This window comes from Rhinatrema bivittatum, chromosome 7, assembly GCF_901001135.1.
Source record: "Rhinatrema bivittatum chromosome 7, aRhiBiv1.1, whole genome shotgun sequence".
Classification (NCBI taxonomy): domain Eukaryota; kingdom Metazoa; phylum Chordata; class Amphibia; order Gymnophiona; family Rhinatrematidae; genus Rhinatrema; species Rhinatrema bivittatum.
This window is the reverse complement of record NC_042621.1, coordinates 253,492,111-253,512,898: the sequence shown is the minus strand read 5'-3', so window position 1 is coordinate 253,512,898 and position 20,788 is coordinate 253,492,111. Positions and strand designations below refer to the sequence as shown.

At 43.8% G+C, this 20,788-nt stretch overlaps 1 protein-coding gene across 1 annotated transcript in view; it reads right to left on the bottom strand.

Moving 5' to 3' along the window:
* Window positions 1-20,788, bottom strand: part of ADAM12 (ADAM metallopeptidase domain 12) — a 968,421-nt gene that overhangs the window by 165,847 nt on the left and 781,786 nt on the right. Inside the window, exon 12 of the mRNA XM_029610036.1 lies at window positions 4,332-4,509. Within this exon, the coding sequence (XP_029465896.1) occupies window positions 4,332-4,509 (178 nt within the window). The remainder of the gene's footprint in view (window positions 1-4,331; window positions 4,510-20,788) is intronic.

Sequence of the window (20,788 nt, the reverse complement as noted above, 5' to 3'; positions counted from 1 at the left end):
GCAGTTTATTTGTTGTTGGAGTAAGATATTTAATGGTTTTTCTATTGAAGAAAGAGCCATGTTCTGAAAGCTCCAAGGGAAGCCCAAAATAGGATAAACCCTGAAAGGAGAGGGATTGATGAGATCTGTAAAGCTCATAAAGGCTGGGAGAAGCAGAATTCTATTTGGAATGATTTGGAATGTGAGGTAAGGCAAAATCTGATCTTTGAGTGTTGGAACCGGGGGAAATCGGAACCCAAAAGCTCAGCACAGCTATTCTGTAAATTCTGAATTGCTCCTGCGAAGCAGCTTCTAAATATTTTCTTTCCCTATAAATACAATTCAGACCAGTTTTGCAACCACACATTGAAGTGTCTGCAGTTCTTTCAAGATCCTATCTAACATATTTCAGTTCTGCTACAGAGAGCACTTGGTCAACCTTTCTATCGAATGCTTTCACCTGCAGTCCACTCTACCATCAATCGACCCCTTCTTTAAGAACACTTAAACCATCAGGACAGCTTACCCCTGAGTCCTGGCTCTAAGTAAAAGACTTCAAACAATACATGTGTGAAAGTAGTTCATTTAATTGACTTGCACATTTTTTTCTTTTGAACGTATTAGTGTGTTGAGTTTGAGTTCATGAACATGTGAGAAACATACCGTGTATGATTTAATAAATACATGTTCATCTAATTGATTTTGTATTGGTTATATGTACCTATAATATGCTAAAATCCTCAGATTCTACACAGTGGTGTCCTGTAATATTCTGTAACTCTTAAATATGAAAAATGCTTGATCTTATCTAGGCTTGTGCACATAATTTGCAGTTGAATCTGAAACAGGCACATTTTAGCATGGTCTTGAGTCTGGCAAAATTCATGTCTCTTTCTGAAATCCACTGAAAACATCAATTAAATGTTATCTGGAGGATTGCAGGAAGATCCAAAGCAGATCCACGGAATTTTGCTGTGGATTCACCCATTTACAAAATGAGTGTCGGATTTCCTTAGAGGAATTTACAACTAGAGCTGAGCTGGCATTTACTCTGCATTGTTTGGTCTGCACTGCTCCTACCTTATAATAAAAGGCTAAAGATTTTTTGACTTATTGGCTGTTGGTATTCAGTGTTTACTAGCACCCACAACAGCTTCAGTAGGCATTTTTATTAAAGAGAGGTTGGTCAAATTGATTTGTTTGCAGGTTCCTTGAACTGGTTTGCAAACCTCCTTTAAAGAAGTATGCACATTCCTACCTTTATCCTCATGCAGCATCAGTGTCTACTGGATTCCATTTTTTGCTACAGGGAGAACCCTCATGGTAAAAAGTTATTATTCCAAGAAAGTGAAAGCCATTCAAGCAAAAAAAAATAAAAATAAAAAAAGCTCCAGAGCAAGGCCTGGATTTACGCATGGGCTTACTAGGACAGTGCTTCAGTTGAAAAAAATCTGGGAGCAGCAAAGTCACAGCCCTGTCACCGGCAGATAAGCAGTCCCACTCCTGCCCAGATACCTAATTCCATTCCCCCTAACACCCCCCCACATCTGATTCAATTTCTTGGCCTATTTTTCTTCCGCCCACGGACCTCTGATATCCAATCTTCTCCTCATGAACGTCAGGGCTCCTGACAGCAGTGAATGCGGGGACTGAGGCAGCCTGTGGCCCTGCTTTCAGTGTGGAAGCCTAGAGAGGGTGAGTCCACCGCGGTGCCTGTTACTATGGCGATGAGGGCTGACTCTATCCCTGTGCTCAGTGCTTTGGGCTTACAGCACTGCCAGATCTCCAATGTCCACGGGGAGGGAATCAGATATTGGAGGACTCACAGGGGAGTGGAAGGAGGGGAGAGATGGAATTAGAGGTCCTTGGGGGAAGGGGTTTAAAAAATCGGAGCTGAGGTCTGCGGGGGGGGGGGGGGGGGGGGGGGGGGGGGGGGGCGGCGGAAGGGGCCATGGTAACAACAGTGCCTTGAGGTGACAAAAGTCAACATCCGTCTTTATTCAGACCCAAGTAGGATACTGAGCTTGCATATCTAAGAGATCACCCTGCTGTGGCTGGGAGTTTCCATTTTATACTGCAGAAGCAGAGTCGTGATATTAGTGCATCTATCCTTACCATGGGAAGTGGGCAACATACTGACAACACCGACTGCGTCGCTGCTGTTGACACAAAATGGATGCTACAGGCAGGCTAACTCACAGACTGCTTGGACATAAAACTTGATTCCCAGTCATTAGTCCGGCAGCATCGCATTACCAGGCTGGATAATAAGCCGCCTTAAATTCTTAGCATGATGGGCCCCTTTAATTCCAAACTTCTCCTTTACGTTAGCTCTGTTCCTGACAGTTTCAAATGATAATTAAAATAAGCAATCAGCAAAATTCCAGCACAAAAGAAATAAGGATATGTCCGGCAACTGAAACATATTCTTAATACATGAAATTTTAAAGCCTCAGGAGTCGGTATGAAAGAGCAATCTAACAACATATTAATTGTAGAATGGATACCCTGTGAGAGACTTCATTAGAAGCAGACAGAATGACACATTGTCAAGAAGAATCAAAACTGACATACTAACAGCTAATGACATGCAACAGATCCAACCAATGTGCAAGTGACGCATTATGGATTTGCATCTGTCTCTAAGATTACAATCAGGAACATTAAATTAATTGCTGCTGTTTTGGAGGTCAAACAGAAGAACTGCTGATAACTCTGCTTGCAGCTATGTTAAGTCACTCTGACTTAACAGAGATCACTAACATTCAGAAGTGGAAACAGGAAAAATAACTGGGTTAGAAAGATACTTGCCAGCTACTGGCACATTATTGACTTTAATGAGCCTTTCAACAACGAGATAAGCCTATTGCGCTGAAGACTAAATGAGCTGTCAGAAAATTTGTATGGTCTGTACGACTTTAATCTGCTGTATGAAAGAGCTGGAGAAGCCTCTTACCATTTTAAATGCTTAGTCTATTCTGTCTGCAGCACCAGGAAGATGGGAAATCTCTCACCTCTCATATGTTTAGTAGACATAATTAGGTAGAAGTTCTAGCTGGTTAACGAATACTGAGGTAGAAGTTAACAAAAGTGGAAAAGAAAATTGCCATTTAGATTTGTAATCCCAAACCTTGTGCAAGAACTGAATTTCTGATTCTGGGGAGGCTGGGGAGAGAATGTGGTTTCAGCCACCTGCAATGCAGAATTATTACCAAACAATCAAAAAAAAAAAAAGTCTCAGGCAAGCTAGGATTGGGGACTTTATCTTATGAGTCCCCTGAATCAGTTTCTGATGATTTGGGATCATGATGAACTAACTCCCCCTCCCCCCTCCACCGTGAGCAGCTTTCCAGATTGGGTGCAGGGGTATTCAAAACCAAAATCTACCTTTCTGCCTCCAGGACAGAGAGAGGGATGTTATTTACTTTCCTTAGTATCCTGACCCCTGTAAGCAAGGCAAAGACGTTAAAGGCCTAGGCTATATTTAGCAAGGCACTGACTGCCTAAGAAGTCGCTGTGGAAGGGAATGTGCTTTGTGCTTGATAAATGAAGTAGGTTTTCCTTTCAGGAACATACATTGTGAAGTGAGTTGAAACTTACCAATATAGATCATGCACAAGAACACACACTGGCAAATATGTGCTGACTCGAGAAAGTAACCACGTTTTAACTCATCTGCATTGAGTTGGGGGTCACTGACTACTGTCTAGAGAGGGACTCCCACATTGAAAATCCAGTTGGGAAAATCTCTGTTCTTTGCACTAATCGGAAAGATACTGGTAGCTTTTCCAGTGCCATTACTAACTGCTACTTTTGCACTTACAACCAGTATAATACAAGCAAAACTAAATAGGTGTTTTGGGATTAGAAAAAAAAATATTACAAAGGAGAATAGAAATATCAGGCTCAAACTTAGTGATAGTTACAAGGAGCCCAATTTTATAACTTGGTGCACAGGGCCTAGGGCTGCGTGTATTTACATGCACAAGTCCGCTTTGAAAGTGAGTACGTGCACTGCATAGAGGAGCACATTGATGCCGGCATGGGAGTAGATGTAAATGTTCACGCTTGCCTTTGCACACATACTTTCAATTTTAGAAAGTACGCGTGCAAGTGGGTTCTCTGCCCCCCCGGCAATGCTTTCTTACGTATGCGGAAAAGTATGCATGAAATGTCTACACAGACAAACTCCCCCTCTGGGGTAATTTCCAAAAGGCCTACATACGCCTACAATATGGCATTTTACATGCATACATGCTTCGGAAAATGAAACTCCCAAATCTCAGGAACACGATTCCTCAGTGCCCATGCTCGCTTTTAGAAATGGGTTTGGCCGTATGATGTTTTCTTACTTCAAGTTCTCCACAGTCACACTCCTCGCCTTCTTCCACGTAGCCGTTTCCACATTTCCGTCCTCCCAGGGATTCCTGGACTTCAGGCATGTTAAACAGGCACATTCCTACCCCCTTTTCCAGGCTGTTTTCTAGGTCCTTTCTGCTACAGCTGCTGAACATGGTTGGGAATGGATACCTGCAAGAAAAAGAGAGCTACCAAAATAAGAAGCCAGGACCTTGCCAATATAAAATTATATATATATATACCAGCTGAGTCATTCTTAATAGAATGTCTCCTTTATCTGGGCTATGGTTTTTGATTTGTGCCTATCCTATGTCATGTTCTCAGAAGAAAACTGCATTATGTGCCACAGGAAACACTGTTGGGTTGAGGAAGTATGGAATATTTTTTTGGGTTACATTTTACCTACCTATGCATTATTCTTCTATGCAGTGATAGGGTTTTTGCTCCTTACTGAAAACGAATTCACAGTGCCTGCTGTGAGAGAGGCAAAGCTAATCTCTTCACTGAGAAGTTCACATGGTTGCAGTGTTTCTGCCATCATAACCACTTGGCAAGGAAAATGCAGACTGTGGGATTTCCCTGAAGAGACGGGATCTCATTCACTGCCATTCTTCAGCCAGGCAACGATTCAACAACATGACAGGTCAGATCCAAGCTGTTAAAGGCTGGACTTTAATCCCCAGATGCTTCCTATCAATTACTTTACATTAAGCATATAGCATTACTTTTCATAAGCGTCTCTTGCCCATAGCATATGTTAATAAAAAACTGAGGTTCTGTGTCAAAGTATGGTGAAATGTGTCAAAACATTGAAATATCAATGTTCTGCATGTTTTTCTGGTTTCTGGAAGTGTTTTGTTTTTTTTCTGTTTGCATAGGTCAAATGTGGAACAATATGTTATTTAAGAAAAAGATTCTGTGTGCAATGGTTAGCCTCAAAATCTTTATTTGACAGAGATCTCCATGCCTGTGTAAACATATGTAGGATTAACACATGATGGAAAATTAGTAATATATTACACAAGGAACAAATTTGCTTATATCTAATCAAATTAGCATTTTACTCTCCCATGTGGAACTTAGATATATTTCCGTCTTAAGAGAAGGATTTCAGTCATTGCTCCAGGACTCCTGGCAAGTCAGGCAGTAACTATGGCTCATTAACTTATTGCAGTGTGCTGTAGCACATTAATAAGAATCTTTAATTAACATAAAGGGAAAATAGAATATTATCAGTTTGGGAAACATGCCAAGGCTTTGAAGTGACATCTACTAGGGAAGTGTACAAAATTCTTTACATAACTGACATATTGGGAATATCAGGGTCTGAACTTGAAAAAGATGTTAAGAAGTGGGACTGAATTAACATTAATTGGATGCAAAGACCTCCATTCTGATTATACTTTCTTCACCAAAACAAACATTTTTTAATTAATAATGCATATTTTGCAAGCAAAAACCTTTGCACCCACAACTTTGACCAACACTTGAGTAGAGGGAAGGATGTTAGGCACCACACTATTCGAAGCGGGTTCTGACACCTTTTTGGGCGAGAAAGATTTATTTTAATAGACTTAGTGTTTGGGTACTTGCCAGGTACTTGTGGCCTGGATTGGCCACTGTTGGAAACAGGATGCTGGGCTTGATGGACCCTTGATCTGACCCAGTATGGCATTTTCTTATGTTCTTATGTTCTTATGCTATCGGACATGAGTGTTCAGAAAGCATGAACGTTCCTCTCCAGGTGTCAAGGGGAGGTAACCTATAGTTCTCTTGAAAGCTCATCTGCAAAAACGTCTTTGACTGATTCTGAAGTTGGTCTAATGAAAAAAGTCTGTGCCACTTGCAAAAAATCCAGTTTTCTCCAGGACAATAGTCTGTTGGAATTCCGCAAGCACAATCACAGAGCTTGGGGAATTCTTCCACCTCCATATTGGAATGAAAGTCATACAGAATTATTTACCACTTACTACTAGGAAAAATAGTCAAGGGAGGGCTAATACTGTACTCTGCAGAAGAGGGCAAAGAGGGCTAGCTTGCTTTTTCATATAGTCTGGCCTCTCTGAAACTGGCAAAGGAAGGAGATCCCCTCCCTCCCAGTCCTGTCTTTCTTTTCTGCTAATAAATATCATTTTGTTGGGTTCTTTTTTTTTTTTTTTAACATAGAGGGATGACAAGGGCATTATTCCAGTAAACATCTGGTAAACACTTTGTCTACACTGTTGGCAAAATAAAGTCACTGTTAATGTTAGACATTACTTTTTTTTTTCCCCTCCAAAGAGAATTCAAGCTGTTTCCTATTTTGGAGAAACAGCTCTATTCATCTTTTGTCTTTTCCTGCTACTGACAGTAATTTCCTCATCTGATGTCAATATATATATATATATATATATATATATATATATATATATATATATATATATATATGGTACATTTGTAAGGAAATTACACATTTTCCAAAAATATCTTTGTATAAACTGACTTTTCAGAAAATAAACACAGAGATAAGCATAAGCAAATTTTGCATTTTTGTAAATAAACTTTGTACATAGATCTGAAAACAATAAATAGTGCATTTATAAATATTACTGGGTTTAAAAACTATAGCCTCGTTTATTTCCACAGATGTTTCCTCAAAATATTGACTGACAAGGAGGGCCGTTTTTGGCAGTTAATGACTGCCCAAAAGAACAGATGGTTTAGAGTGAAGTTGAAGAGCCTTCAGCCAGTCAGTCATTAAACTATGGGAGAATTAGATCCACAGTTAAGCAATGGTGAATGAGGAACAGACTGTTCTTAGATCAACAGGAACTGATATAAACATTTTACAGCGCCAATCAGCCTCTATATGTCAATCAAGTCTCTCTTTGCTTGAAAAGCTCTAATCAGTCAACAAGATTGGTCAATTTAGACTTTTTCAGTGAACAAAACCAATAGGAAAACTATTTAATGCACATCCTAGATCCATTATGCTTATCAAATATCCTAAGGCTGCAAATCCTGGTAAAAATATGTACTATTCTACACAATTGTACTAAATTCCAATGAGTTAATTCCCTAAATGTATCCAGCTAAACTACTGAAGTTAGCCTGATAAACCTCTGACTGAATATTTTCCATGCTGACTGGCTAAATGTGTTTGCTCAAATTTACAGGGTGCACAAATTTTGCCGATCAAAAAAGAGCGGCTTTGGAAGCATTTGCATTGTGGGTTTTCGATTTAGCATATGTGGCCAACCCTTCAGTTTGTCACTAGATGGCCTTAGGTCCAGTACCATCAATACTAATAACAGCATGGATTTCCATTCTCTTTCAGTCTCTTCACTGAGCTGACTGTGATTGTCTATCCCAGGGGGATAAGGTGGAGTTAGAGGTAGAGAGTGAGTGGTCATTTTGAGTTAGATTTTAAGGAGTGAGGAGCTATTTATTATTTCTCCCTGTTGAATTGGGCCCTTTAACCCAGCTTGGTATTTTTCTTGCATTTAGAGGAAAATTTCTTATCAGTACACTCCCTGTCTGACAGGGTCTGCCTACCCTTTTTGTAGGGAGAGTAGTTTTTAGATATTTTTCAGCATTTGGATTAGTTTTTTCTTATTCTGGGGAACATGTTAGGGTAGTGGACCCTTGGGCTGGCTGAGACTGTAGGTGTTGCACTTGGGGACCCACAGTGGGCGGCGCAGCCGGGAGGCAGTGCTGAAGAGGTGTTCCTGAAGGAGTTCGATTCCATGAACCCCTGAAGACTGCACAGCTGTGATGCCTCTCGTCTCATCATGCTGCAGTGAAACGCACAGCCATCTTGATTTACTAACATTTGCAACGCAAATAACACGTAATGACGTACTTACGCACTAACGTTTAGTGAACGTGACTCCATTTTGGATTCATATTTTGTATTGTATTAATACGAACGCTGTCGCGAGTATCTAACCCGTCAATTAAATGACGAAACAATAGTCTGATCATAAGCTACACCTACTAGAGACCACGCTAGCTATTGCTTGTTCAGCAGTTTTTAAAATGTTTGTTCAGCAAAACCAGAACGCATGTGTGAAAGATAAGAACTGTAAAGTGTATAAAGGTTTGCTCCGAAGGGGGCGTGGCATGCAGTTGTACTGAGCCTTTGTCTTAGCTGCATCTTGCTGGCAATAAAAGTCTATCTTTACGGATCAGTTGTCTGGGCCTCCTTACTGACTAAAAAGAGACGGTTACATTTGGCGAGCCAGCCAGGAGGTACCGGAGACGCTATTTTAGCTCTCCAGAAGGTCCGGTAGTTTGGTGGCGGAGCGGTCCCCCTGATACACCTGGTGAGTGGCCACCGCTGAGTTCAGCGATCAGGTTTCTAAGGGGATCGTTCCACAGAAATTCTGCCGGGACCTCTGGATTGATGATCCGGGAAGAAGGCTTTCATGACGATCGGAAGACCCCTGCAGGCGAGTATTATGGGAATATGGAAATAAGTAAAGACTAGCTAGCTCAGGAAATAGCCCGGTCTTTTCTGGCTGACCGAGGGGGCCTTGATCACACCCCACGCAGTGTGTTAGTAGGAATTATGCTCCGAAGACCACGCGGATAATCTGTATGGAAATAATAAGTAACGTATACGATAGTGGGAATAGGTTTCTTGTTGTGTGAAAGAGAGTGAATGGCCTCGCAGTTCTAGACCGGGCGACCGCGTTCTAGTCGGGGCAATTGTGACCCTTTGTGTCTGACGGATACGGACCCCTTACCTATCCGTCTTCCCTTCCCTCCTTTGTCTGTGAACTCTATCCTAATGGGAGGGAGCGGGTCGACTCCGTTAAAAGTCATGACGGAACACTATAGCGAAGTGTTCGATGAACATAAATGTACAAAACCCGGAATGATTCAACGATGCACCCATAAATGGCCCGGTTTCTGTGTAAATTGGCCTCCTACAGGAACCTTTAATTTCCAAACGGCCACACGGGTCCAGAAAATAGTTATACGAGAAGGGAATCCGGGTTGCCCTGAGGATATACCATACATAACCGCGTGGATCGCAGTTATTGAAAATCCTCCATCCTGGGCGAAGAAATTAGTGGAGGGAGCCGCCCTCGTAATGGTGGCTCAAGCATGTAAGATGGGAGACCGGAAATCCCCAAACCGGAAGAGAAAGGGCAAAGCGGCCATATTGGACTCTACAGAGCATGCGTCAGCTGAGGCGGCCATATTTGTAGTACAAGGGAATCCACGGACTCCAGAAAAAAAATTAAACCCCTGCCGCCTCCAGCATTGCCCGACGCTGAAAATATTTTGCCGCCGCCATATGCCCCTTCCTATCCCCCCACATATCCCCTGCCACCAAGCCCCCCAGTCCCCTCCAATGCGCAAGCTGATCCAAGAATAGCACTAGCTCATGAAGAACGACCTGGAACGGCGACCGCGAAGGAAGAAGGCGGCGGCGAGGCATCCGTATCAGACGGAACTCGCAGTAAGACCCAAGCCGCAGCTAGTTTGCAATTACCAATCAGGGAAACATCAACTGTTGTTCCCGTAGTCCCAACTGAAGAAAACGAGCATCGTACTACGCAAACAATAAGATTATTTACTTACATACCTTTTACATCCAGCGATCTTTTTAATTGGAAACAGCTGGGGCCATCATACGCTGAAAAGCCAGAACAGATGGTAGACTTTTTACGGGGCATTTTCGCTGCCCACAACCCTAACTGGGCTGACATCCGGCACCTAGCCTCTATTCTTTTCACCACTGAAGAACGCCGGCAACTACAACTAAACATGGAAGAGGCAGCTCGATTAGGAGCCGGATCAGACGGACGTCCCGAAGACGCAGTAAGGGACTTAGCCCCGACTGCGGATCCTAACTGGGATTTCCAGACTGCGGCAGGGCGGGAGCGCATAACCGCCTATCAGACCGCGTTTCTTGAAGCTTTAAAGAAAGGGAAGCAGAAGGTTGTAAATATGGGAAAAATCAAAGACGTGGTGCAGCAGAGAGATGAATCCCCCGGAAACTTTTTGGAGCGATTAATGGATGCATATCGTCAATACAGCCCATTTGATCCTGAGGATCCCAAATATCAATCTATCATACTGATGAGCTTCGTTAGTCAGTCCTGCCCAGACATCCGCCGGAAGTTGCAAAAGCAGGAAGGGTTCGAGGGCATGAATATCAGCCAATTAAAGGTAATGGCTGATAAAGTGTATGTAAACCGAGAACCGGATGGAGACAGCAAGGAAAAGAAAGAAACTAGAAAGTTAAGAGAACGTGTTAGTCTGTTAGCCGCAGCGTTGGAAGAAACTAATTTCGGGAACCCGTCTAGGCAGTATAACGGGTATCCCGGATTCCGAGGAAGGGGCAACCCACCATCAAGAGGGCTGCCAAGAGGACGAGCGAATAGAGGAGGATTGGTTAGAGGTGGAAGAATGCCATTGGGAACCAACCAATGCGCATATTGTAAACAAGAAGGGCATTGGAAGTCTGAGTGTCCGGTGCGCCGGCAAGCAAAGCCGGGCGAATACGTACCGCCCAAATCTAAAGAAGCAGAATGGCAGATGACTGTAGGCGAAACTTCCGGCGAGGATAGCGAAGCATGACTAGAAAGGGGAACTCTTCCTCTAGACCCCCTTGTGGAGATAAAAGTGGGGGCTGAAACGTTCAAAGGACTGTTGGATACGGGTGCTCAACGATCTGTGATGACCACAGCCATCACCACGCCTACTTCAAGAAACATCTCTATAGTTGGGGCTTCCGGAAAACCACTAACTGCTCCCTTCCTTCAAAAACGGCAAGTTACAATAGGAGGACAGTTAGTGTCCCATCAATTCCTCTACGTGCCAGGGTGCCCAGTACCTCTCATAGGAAGAGACCTCCTATGTAAATTAAGGGCTACCTTGCAATTCGAACCTACCGGTGAAATCAAGGCATCCTTTGCCGATAGCCCAGTTTCCCCTGATATGTCCACTACAAGAAGAATGGAGACTGCATCTCCCCGTTCTTGAACAAATCACTCTGCATCGATACGAAGGGGACACCCCTCTTAACGAACAGCGCAGACAACTGATGGATAGTGTGCCCCAAGTATGGTCCGAACAGAACCCGGGAGGAATAGCTATCGACGCTACCCCCATATGGATAGAAATGAAGCAGAATGCACAGGTGATCAATCAACCTCAATACCCCATTCCATACATGGCCAGAGAAGGAATTGAAATACATCTGCAAAGACTGTATGATTTGGGAATTCTCAGGCAAATCCGATCTGCTTGGAACACCCCTCTACTGCCCGTAAAGAAACCCGGTTCTTCTGACTACCGACCTGTACAAGATTTACGGAAAGTGAATAATCAAGTAGCAGATCTAGTAGCCCTTGTACCAAATCCATACTCAATCTTGGCTCAAGTTTCTCCTACCTCCAAGTGGTACAGTGTCATTGACCTCAAAGATGCTTTCTTCTCCGTTCCAGTAGCAGAAGAATGCCAGAAGATCTTTGCCTTCACATGGGAAAATGCACAAACTGGAATCAAGCAGCAGTACACATGGACTCGCTTACCGCAAGGATTTAAGCACTCACCCACGATGTTCGGGGGGCAACTGGCAAAAGACTTGAAGATGTACCAAGTCACGTATGGGCCAGTCATACAGTATGTGGATGACCTTCTGTTGTTTCGTGAAACGTATCACGAATGTGCTATAGCCACACTCCACTTGTTAAAGACGTTGTACTCAAAAGGATACCGTGCAAGTAAAAAGAAGGTGCAAATTTGTGAATTGGAAGTAGAATACCTGGGATTCCAAATCCAGGAAGGTACCCGTTGCCTTGGAATATCCCGTACCAGTTCAATACGAGGTCAACCTGTACCCACTTGCAAGAAAGAGCTCCGAGCGTTCCTTGGAGCTGCAGGATACTGTAGGCTGTGGATTGCTAACTACGCTGTTATCGCCCAGTCCCTGTACGACAAGCTGCGGGGAAAGGAGGCAGAATCTCAGCCTTTTCAGTGGGAAACCCATGAACTGACAAGCTTACAACAACTGAAAGATGCCTTGATTGAACCACCTGCACTAGGATTGCCAGATGTAATGAAACCATTCCATCTATTCGTCGATGAAAAGAAAGGCATGGCCATTGGGGTATTGACTCAAACTCTAGGCTCATGGGAAAGACCTGTTGCATATCTGTCAAAAGGAATGGACAATGTTGCAAAAGGATGGCCAGGTTGTCTAAGAAGCATTGCTGCTGCATGCTTACTAATTCCAGAAGCAGTCAAATTAACTTTTGGACAACTCTTAAATGTAACAACCCCCCACACCATTCAAGGACTGCTAGAAACCCATGGACCAAAATGGATGACTAATTCACGTCTTGTAAAATATCAAGCTCTGCTATGTGAAACTCCTGAAATCCAAATACAGGACAGCAAAAACTTGAACCCGGCCACTCTTATGCCGGCACCTGAACCCGTCGCACATGACTGTGAGGAGGTCATGACTACAATACATTCCAGCAGACCAGACTTGAGAGATCAACCATGGCAGGGAGCATGGACATTATTTACTGATGGAAGCAGCCAAGTTATTGATGGAATTCGAGTTGCTGGATATGCTGTAGTTTCTGAAGACGACATTATTGAAGCTGAGCCCCTACCACCTGGGACATCAGCCCAAAAAGCTGAACTAATCGCTCTCACTCGAGCTTTACAATTGGCAGAAGGACAGACTGTGAATATTTATACAGATTCCAAATATGCTTTCCTCACAATCCAGGTACATGGAGCCCTATATAAGGAGCGAGGGTTCCTAACAGCCGAAGGAAAGCAATTGGCCAATGCATCTGAAATACATCAATTACTAGATGCTGTGTGGGCACCACAAAAGGTAGCTGTCATGCATTGTAAAGCCCATACCGGAAAGTCAGATCCCGTTGCAAAAGGAAACCAATGGGCAGATAAAACAGCAAAAGAAGCAGCCCGTGCACATTTATTATCAATCCCAACTACAACATATCCACTTCTACAATTCCCAACAGAAACTCCTACCTATTCGACAGAGGAGAATGACTGGGCACAGGCTGAACAGATCCACCATCACAATGGCTGGTGGATTCTGCAAGATAACAGAATATGGATTCCAGAAACATTAGCTTGGACTATTGTCAAGGAAGCACATAACAAAACCCATCTCGGACGAGATGCACTGGTAAAGTTGCTGGGAAAGACGTATTACATCAATAAAATAATCCAACTAACAAAACACGCAATCAGCCAATGTGTCACATGTGCCAAAAATAATCCTAGAAGTGGACCTGGTCCATCACCTGGACATATTTTAAGAGGAACTACACCTTTCCAAGTTTGCCAAATTGACTTTACTCACATGACTCCGTCCAAAGGCTACAAAGCAATGCTGGTGGCTGTCTGCACCTATACCGGATGGATCGAAGCCACACCAACACGAACTGAAACCTCCAAAGAAGTTGCGTCCTTGCTCCTTCACCAAATCTTACCACGCTACGGATTACCAAGACAAATCAATTCAGACAATGGACCAGCATTCACCAGCGATGTTATCCAAAGACTAAGTAAAATCCTCGGTATCACATGGCATCTGCACTGCGCATGGCGACCGCAGAGCAGTGGATCTGTTGAACGGGCTAACAGAACGCTGAAGAATCAGATAGCTAAACTATGTCAAGAAACAAAGACCAAATGGCCAGACATCCTACCCTTAGCCTTGCTACATCTCAGATGCAGTCCAAAACGATCAGGGCTAACACCGTATGAGATGATGTATGCAAGACCTCCACCTCTCCCTTCTTTTCCCGAATCATTGCAGATACAAGGGGAGTTGTCACTAAGTAATCAGCTCAAAGGACTATATAACACAGTCATTGCAATTCAGGACTATACATGTGACGTTGAACCGTTAGTTTTGTTAACCCCAATTCATCCATTCCAAGTTGGAAATTCTGTATGGATGAAGGACTGGGATGAATCCGATTTCCTTAAACCACGTTGGAAGGGTCCATACACAGTACTACTCACCACTCCTACTGCTGTAAAGGTCTCTGGATGTCCTTCCTGGATTCACTGGACTCGCCTAAAACCTGCTGCCTCCAATTGGCAAGTCTCCAGGATTGGAGACCACAAATTAAGATTCACTCAAAACAGGCAACAAGATAGTCCAGATTAGATGATTATAGTACTTTGCTAAAGAGTACTAACATATACATTTTTTCTTCCTTTCAGAATTAATCTACTGAACTACTTACAATTCAAGTCCAACGTGTTCACCCTCAACTTTCGGCTATGACAACCAGACTACTACTAGTTATTCTACTGATTTCCTGTTCTACAGCTACATCTCTTGTTCTACCTCTAAGCAAAAACTGCACTGAATGTGTCAAGTTAATCCGTACCACTACTCTAGATGGATTCCAGATTGTCTCTACCATTATACACCAATCTCAGCCACCTGACTCATGTGCAACTCAGCCTGCGTGCTCATTAAATACTACTCAAGGATACCAATCTTTTCACCGGTGCCTACAAAATGACAAGGTCATTTGTCATACACCTACAACTCCCAAGTACTATAACATCACCCTGACCGCCGGATTACCAAAGAGCTATACCTCAACCATCGTTCCGGAAGGAAAAGGCATCCTGTACTACATCAACTCAACCAAAGTCCTTATTGGAGGAGAATCTACTGCCACCATTACCTTCGACGCCTGTGAAGCCATTGGAAAGCACCCGAACGCCCTCCACTGCGGATCCAAAGCCTGGAAACAGGCCTATGCTCACAACCATAAGTACCTTTGCCCTTACAATCGGGTGGCCAATCCATCTCAATGGCTACCCTGTCAAGGAGACTTAATTTTATCAGGATGGGCTCTGGTATGTGACTATACAGGAGGAGGATATCATGGTTGCCATGGAATTGGCCGGTTAACTGCAGTAGCTGGTAATACCATGTCCATACAATGGCCCATACGGGGTGAAGGATATCCCTGGCAAGATACTTGGGGCTTTGGAATCGATGGAACAGGGAAAGACCCCATGACCTATATAACAATTACCCAACGTCGAGACAAACCTCGACCAATCATTCATCAGACTACTGTAGTGGGCTATCAGTCCTTCTTTGATGAAATATCCCACGCATCAGAAGAATTCAAAAAACATGCTTTCTCCAATCAAGCAAAGAATATGTTTGTCAATCTGGCTGAGAATATAGCTCTCTCTCTTGAAGTTAAAAATTGTTTTGTCTGCGGAGGAACGCACACTGGAGAACAATGGCCATGGGAGGCCAAAGAGGTCTTCCAAACCGATCTCAATCAATTGAACACGACTATAACTTACAAACGGAAACCTCACCCATATGAATGGGCTCTCCAAACAGATGTCATTGGCAGACATTGCATATCTCGACAACATTCCCGAGTATATACTACCTCTGTAGGTAATTCCCCATGTACGGGGGTACTTACTGCTAACCTAACTAAACAAACCTGGTGGCAAACTGAGAATTTGACAATGCCCACCACCATGTGGACTGAAGCAGTCCTCAACAAAACGTGGACTAATGCTGGAGTGCCAACCACCCTCTTCGCTGCACCAGACGGCTATTACTTCGTTTGTGGCCGCCGGGCATATGAATTACTGCCGCTCAACTGGTATGGCACCTGTTTCCTAGCCACCATACGACCAAGTTTCTTTCTCTTACCAATCACAGCGGGTGAAACATTGGGTGTACCTGTCTATAGCCCTATGAAGCCAAACAAACGTCGCAGAAGCCCTAAAGTTTCTATTGGTGATTGGAAAGATCAGGAGTGGCCCCCTGAGCGAATTGTACAATACTACGGCCCTGCCACATGGGCTGAAGATGGATCCTATGTATATAGAACTCCAATATACATGTTGAATCGCATCATTCGCTTACAAGCAGTACTAGAACTCCTGACCAACGACTCTGCTATGGCACTCAATATCTTGGCCAAACAAAACACCAGAATAATAACAGCTGTCTACCAAAATCGTTTAGCCTTGGACTACCTCCTAGCACAAGAAGGTGGTGTCTGTGGCAAATTTAATCTCTCAAATTGTTGTTTGCAGATCGATGATAAGAGCAAAGTTATCGAGGAGATTACTGATCGCATGATCCGATTAGCTCATGTCCCTGTGCAAACATGGACCGGTATCCTTGATTGGACTTCCTCACTACCAAATTGGCTTACTTCAATCCCCGGATTGAAGGACATCTTCATTCCTCTTTTGTTTTTTATTCTAACTTGCATTCTGTTCCCTCTTTGTTTACCTCTTATTTTCAGAAATCTACGATCTATGATTGAAACCATTGCTGATCGCAGGGCTGCAGCTCATATTATGATGATCAATAAGTATGTGTCGATTTCTACTTTCCCTGATTCTGACGCATCTGACTCTGATGATATCTCTTTTGATTCTGATAATGATTATTTTGATACTAAACTCTAAAACCACCTAATTCACCGACAGGACCACTTTTGTTACTAGGGAAAGCCGGGCTACAAAGGGGGTTGACGCCAGTAGGGCCCATCCGTCTCAAACCCGTGAAGTAACCAACGACCTAGTAACATTTTAGGGTCCACCTTAACAGTTATTAGTATTGATTTTTGCTTCTCTTTTCAGTTACTTAACAGCTGCAAATGATACTTCCACTATCCATCGGCGTTGAAGTATCAAAGGGGGGAATGAAGGAGTTCGATTCCATGAACCCCTGAAGACTGCACAGCTGTGATGCCTCTCGTCTCATCATGCTGCAGTGAAACGCACAGCCATCTTGATTTACTAACATTTGCAACGCAAATAACACGTAATGACGTACTTACGCACTAATGTTTAGTGAACGTGACTCCATTTTGGATTCATATTTTGTATTGTATTAATACGAACGCTGTCGCGAGTATCTAACCCGTCAATTAAATGACGAAACAATAGTCTGATCATAAGCTACACCTACTAGAGACCACGCTAGCTATTGCTTGTTCAGCAGTTTTTAAAATGTTTGTTCAGCAAAACCAGAACGCATGTGTGAAAGATAAGAACTGTAAAGTGTATAAAGGTTTGCTCCGAAGGGGGCGTGGCATGCAGTTGTACTGAGCCTTTGTCTTAGCTGCATCTTGCTGGCAATAAAAGTCTATCTTTACGGATCAGTTGTCTGGGCCTCCTTACTGACTAAAAAGAGACGGTTACATTCCAAAGAAGGCTTCACCACTGGAAGCCCGAGGTCCCCCTAGGAGGAGCCCGTAGGGACCCAGGCCTCTTGGACTTAGGTGTGACCCTATACGACCAAGGATCAAGGAATCAGCCGAAGAGATGGTCGATGGGAGTGGTAGAGCCCAGGAGGCCAGAAGAGTCTTCACCCTTGGAAGCCCGCGGCTCCCCCGGGAGGAGCCCATGAGAGCCCGAGCTGCTGGGACTTAGGAGAATCCTCCAGGCAAGCAAGAACTGGATAGCTGTAGACGACGAGGAAGCTGAAGTCAGAGTCAATGAACGAAGTAGGGTCAGAAGCCAGAAGTCCGAAGCCAAAACCAGGGGCGGAAGCTGAAGTCGGAGTCATTGGATGAAGCAGGGTCAGAATCCAGAAGTCAGAAGTCCGAAGCCAAAACCAGGGGTGTAAGCTGAAGTCAGAGTCAATGGATGAAGCAGGGTCAGAAGCCAGAAGTCAGAAGTCCGAAGCCAAAGATAGACGGGAGTCCTGGGACAGCGCGCATGCCTAGGGGGCGGGGCCAGTGACGGAAGGTCAGCGGCATCTCCCTCGCAGAGGGGACGCCGCAGCAGGCTGCGTTTCAGGCCAGGACAGCCGGGGAAGGGTTCCCACAGCCCGGCCTGGTCGCAAGGTGAGTGGAGGTCCCGGGGCATGGCCCGGGACCGTAACAGAACATCCTGTGCTTTGGAAAGGAGCAACCCCTCTAATCCTGAGATCATGGGCTGGAGACCTGTTAGCAACCCCTCTACTCCCTTGAGAAAGCAAGACCATTGACAACACTATTTTGGATAGAGATATTTTGATTTTTCCACTTTTTGTTAGTGTGGAAGTTTTTTCCCACCCCTCTGCACACTTCTGGAAGGAGACAGAGGGCTGAAAGCAGAACTGGAACATCAGGCTTCTCTGCCAGAGAGGTCAACCGAGGTTGTTACATCAACCGGATCTCCACCCCAAAGGGATTAGGATACAGGCTGTGGGTATCAGAATGATCTTTGGACTCAGGTAGGATCTTTTCATGGCATGGGGCTCCCCCTAGGATTCCTAATCTACTGGGCTGTTTGCACAGATGAGTAGATCATGGCAAGCTTCCTCCCAGTAGCTACAGAGATGGACACAAACATCCCAGCAGAGAGATGCTGTAAATAGTTCAACTGTACAGTTTCATTTGTTGAATGGTTGTGGGACAGTGATGGACCTTTTGGAAATAATCAGTGAATTTGATTTGAACACCCAGTCTGAGTCCAGCCTGTCTGATCTTGAAGATAATACAACATTAGAGAGAAACACTCACATCAGGAGAGATACTCCATCAACTGGGCCACAAAGGATTTCCTCCCCCCCCCCCCCCCCACCAGAAAGAGCTCATCCCCTGGGAAGTACAGGAAGATGGGGAAGGATGGCAAGAGCAACCCCGACTAACAAATATTTTTATGGCCCTAGGGGAATTAACAAACCCCCAACAAAGGGTTACACATAGATTTTCATTGCTAACCAGCTAAATGTAACTGGACAATTCCAGTCATACCAATAGCTAGCCTACATCTAGTTAAACAACTGCTGGACAACTAGATTACAGGAAATATTTTGCTGCAAAGGTTAGATTCAACTGAAAATTTGCTAAAGATAACTGGGAAAATTAGCCAGTTATCTTTACCCCTCATCTGGCTTATTAAAACTTGACTCCTAAATATATGCCATCATGAAATACAAGGTTTTGGTCTTCTATGTAAAGATATCTCCATATGTGGGCATACAAAATAAAAATGTTAACTTTTAATTTTTTATCATATGTTCTACAGTCTTAGTTGAAATTATAGTGATGTCATCAAACATCGTTAAGATCACCTGGCAAGTAAGAGGTGCTGCAGCTGTGAGCTCAAGAAAGCAGGGTAGATTCACATGGATTTGGATTTAATCACTCACCTTGCCAAACCCAAATTCCAGTCAAGCTACAGTTCAGGTACAGTGGGAAGGTCCCTGCCACAGAGAGCGCATAGTGTGTTCCTACCATGCTGTTTGTTTAGTTACACCTTATCTTCATGCCTGCCACAAAAGTGCTGACAGAATACTGTGGAATTTCTGCTTGTGAGACCTCTGTGGCCCTTTTCAACATGGCTGCTCAACCTCATGGGACTGTACTATGCCTTTGATTACATAGCTCCAAGAGCCAATGGAGTACAGGGGATGATTTGACCAATGAGAAAGCTGAGAGGACAAAGATTGGAAATTTGCCTGGGTTTTTTGGGGTGCAGGTGGAAAAAGAGAGACAGTATGACAGCAGAAGGGCTGCTTGCAACTCTGCCCTTTAGGCCTACTGCCCTTTGCAGGCATTTCCACAGTGAGTATCCTAATTAGACTGGGGAGTGGGAGATTAGTGGACAGCTTGGGAAGAGATTAGCTGTAACTCACTAGGAGTTACATCAGTGTTCTGCTGAATCCATTCTGTTGAAGATGAAAGCTGATTCCAGACCACTGTGATCAATGACTAGGGTACTGTTTGCTGCCGCGTGGGTGCAGAGGACAAAAGTCCCACTGAGGGACGATGATGACATGAAGGAGTCACGTGGGGAGCATGAATAACCATTCTCATACACCTGCAGGGGAAGAGGTCTGTATCTGGCACTTGCATAAATCAGTGAACCATAAGACTATAGTCCATAAGAACATAAGGGGTGTATCATGTTCAAGCATCCTCTTTAACAGTGGCAATCCAAATCTCAAGGAAATACTTTGTATATCCCAAAAAGTAGATCTGTTTCTTGTTATCCATTCCCATTGATAAGCAGAGGCTTTTAGGGATGTGCTTCGTTTAAAGATATCGGGTCGGGCTTCAGATTGGCTGCTCCCCAAAAAATGTGTTGTTTTCGGCAATTTTCGGCTAAGTGTGTTAGTGCACACTAACAAGCCTTAATGCGCATTAACAACCAGTTAGTGCGCACTATCTCAGCATTAGTGCACAGTTCACCGACCAAGATAGTGCGCACTAGCTAGATGTTAATGCGCATTAAGGCTTGTTAGTGCGTGCTAACAGGTTAGTTAGTGTGCCCTAATAAAACTTACAGTGCACTAAGTATGTGTTAGTGCACTGTAACTAATGTTAGTGCACACTAAAAAAATGCAACTTAAAAAGTAAAAAGTATCAATTCAGAGGAGTTCGTTAGCTAGAAAACAGTGCGCACTAATTGGTATTACTGCGCACTAACAGATATTTAGTGAGCAATTAAC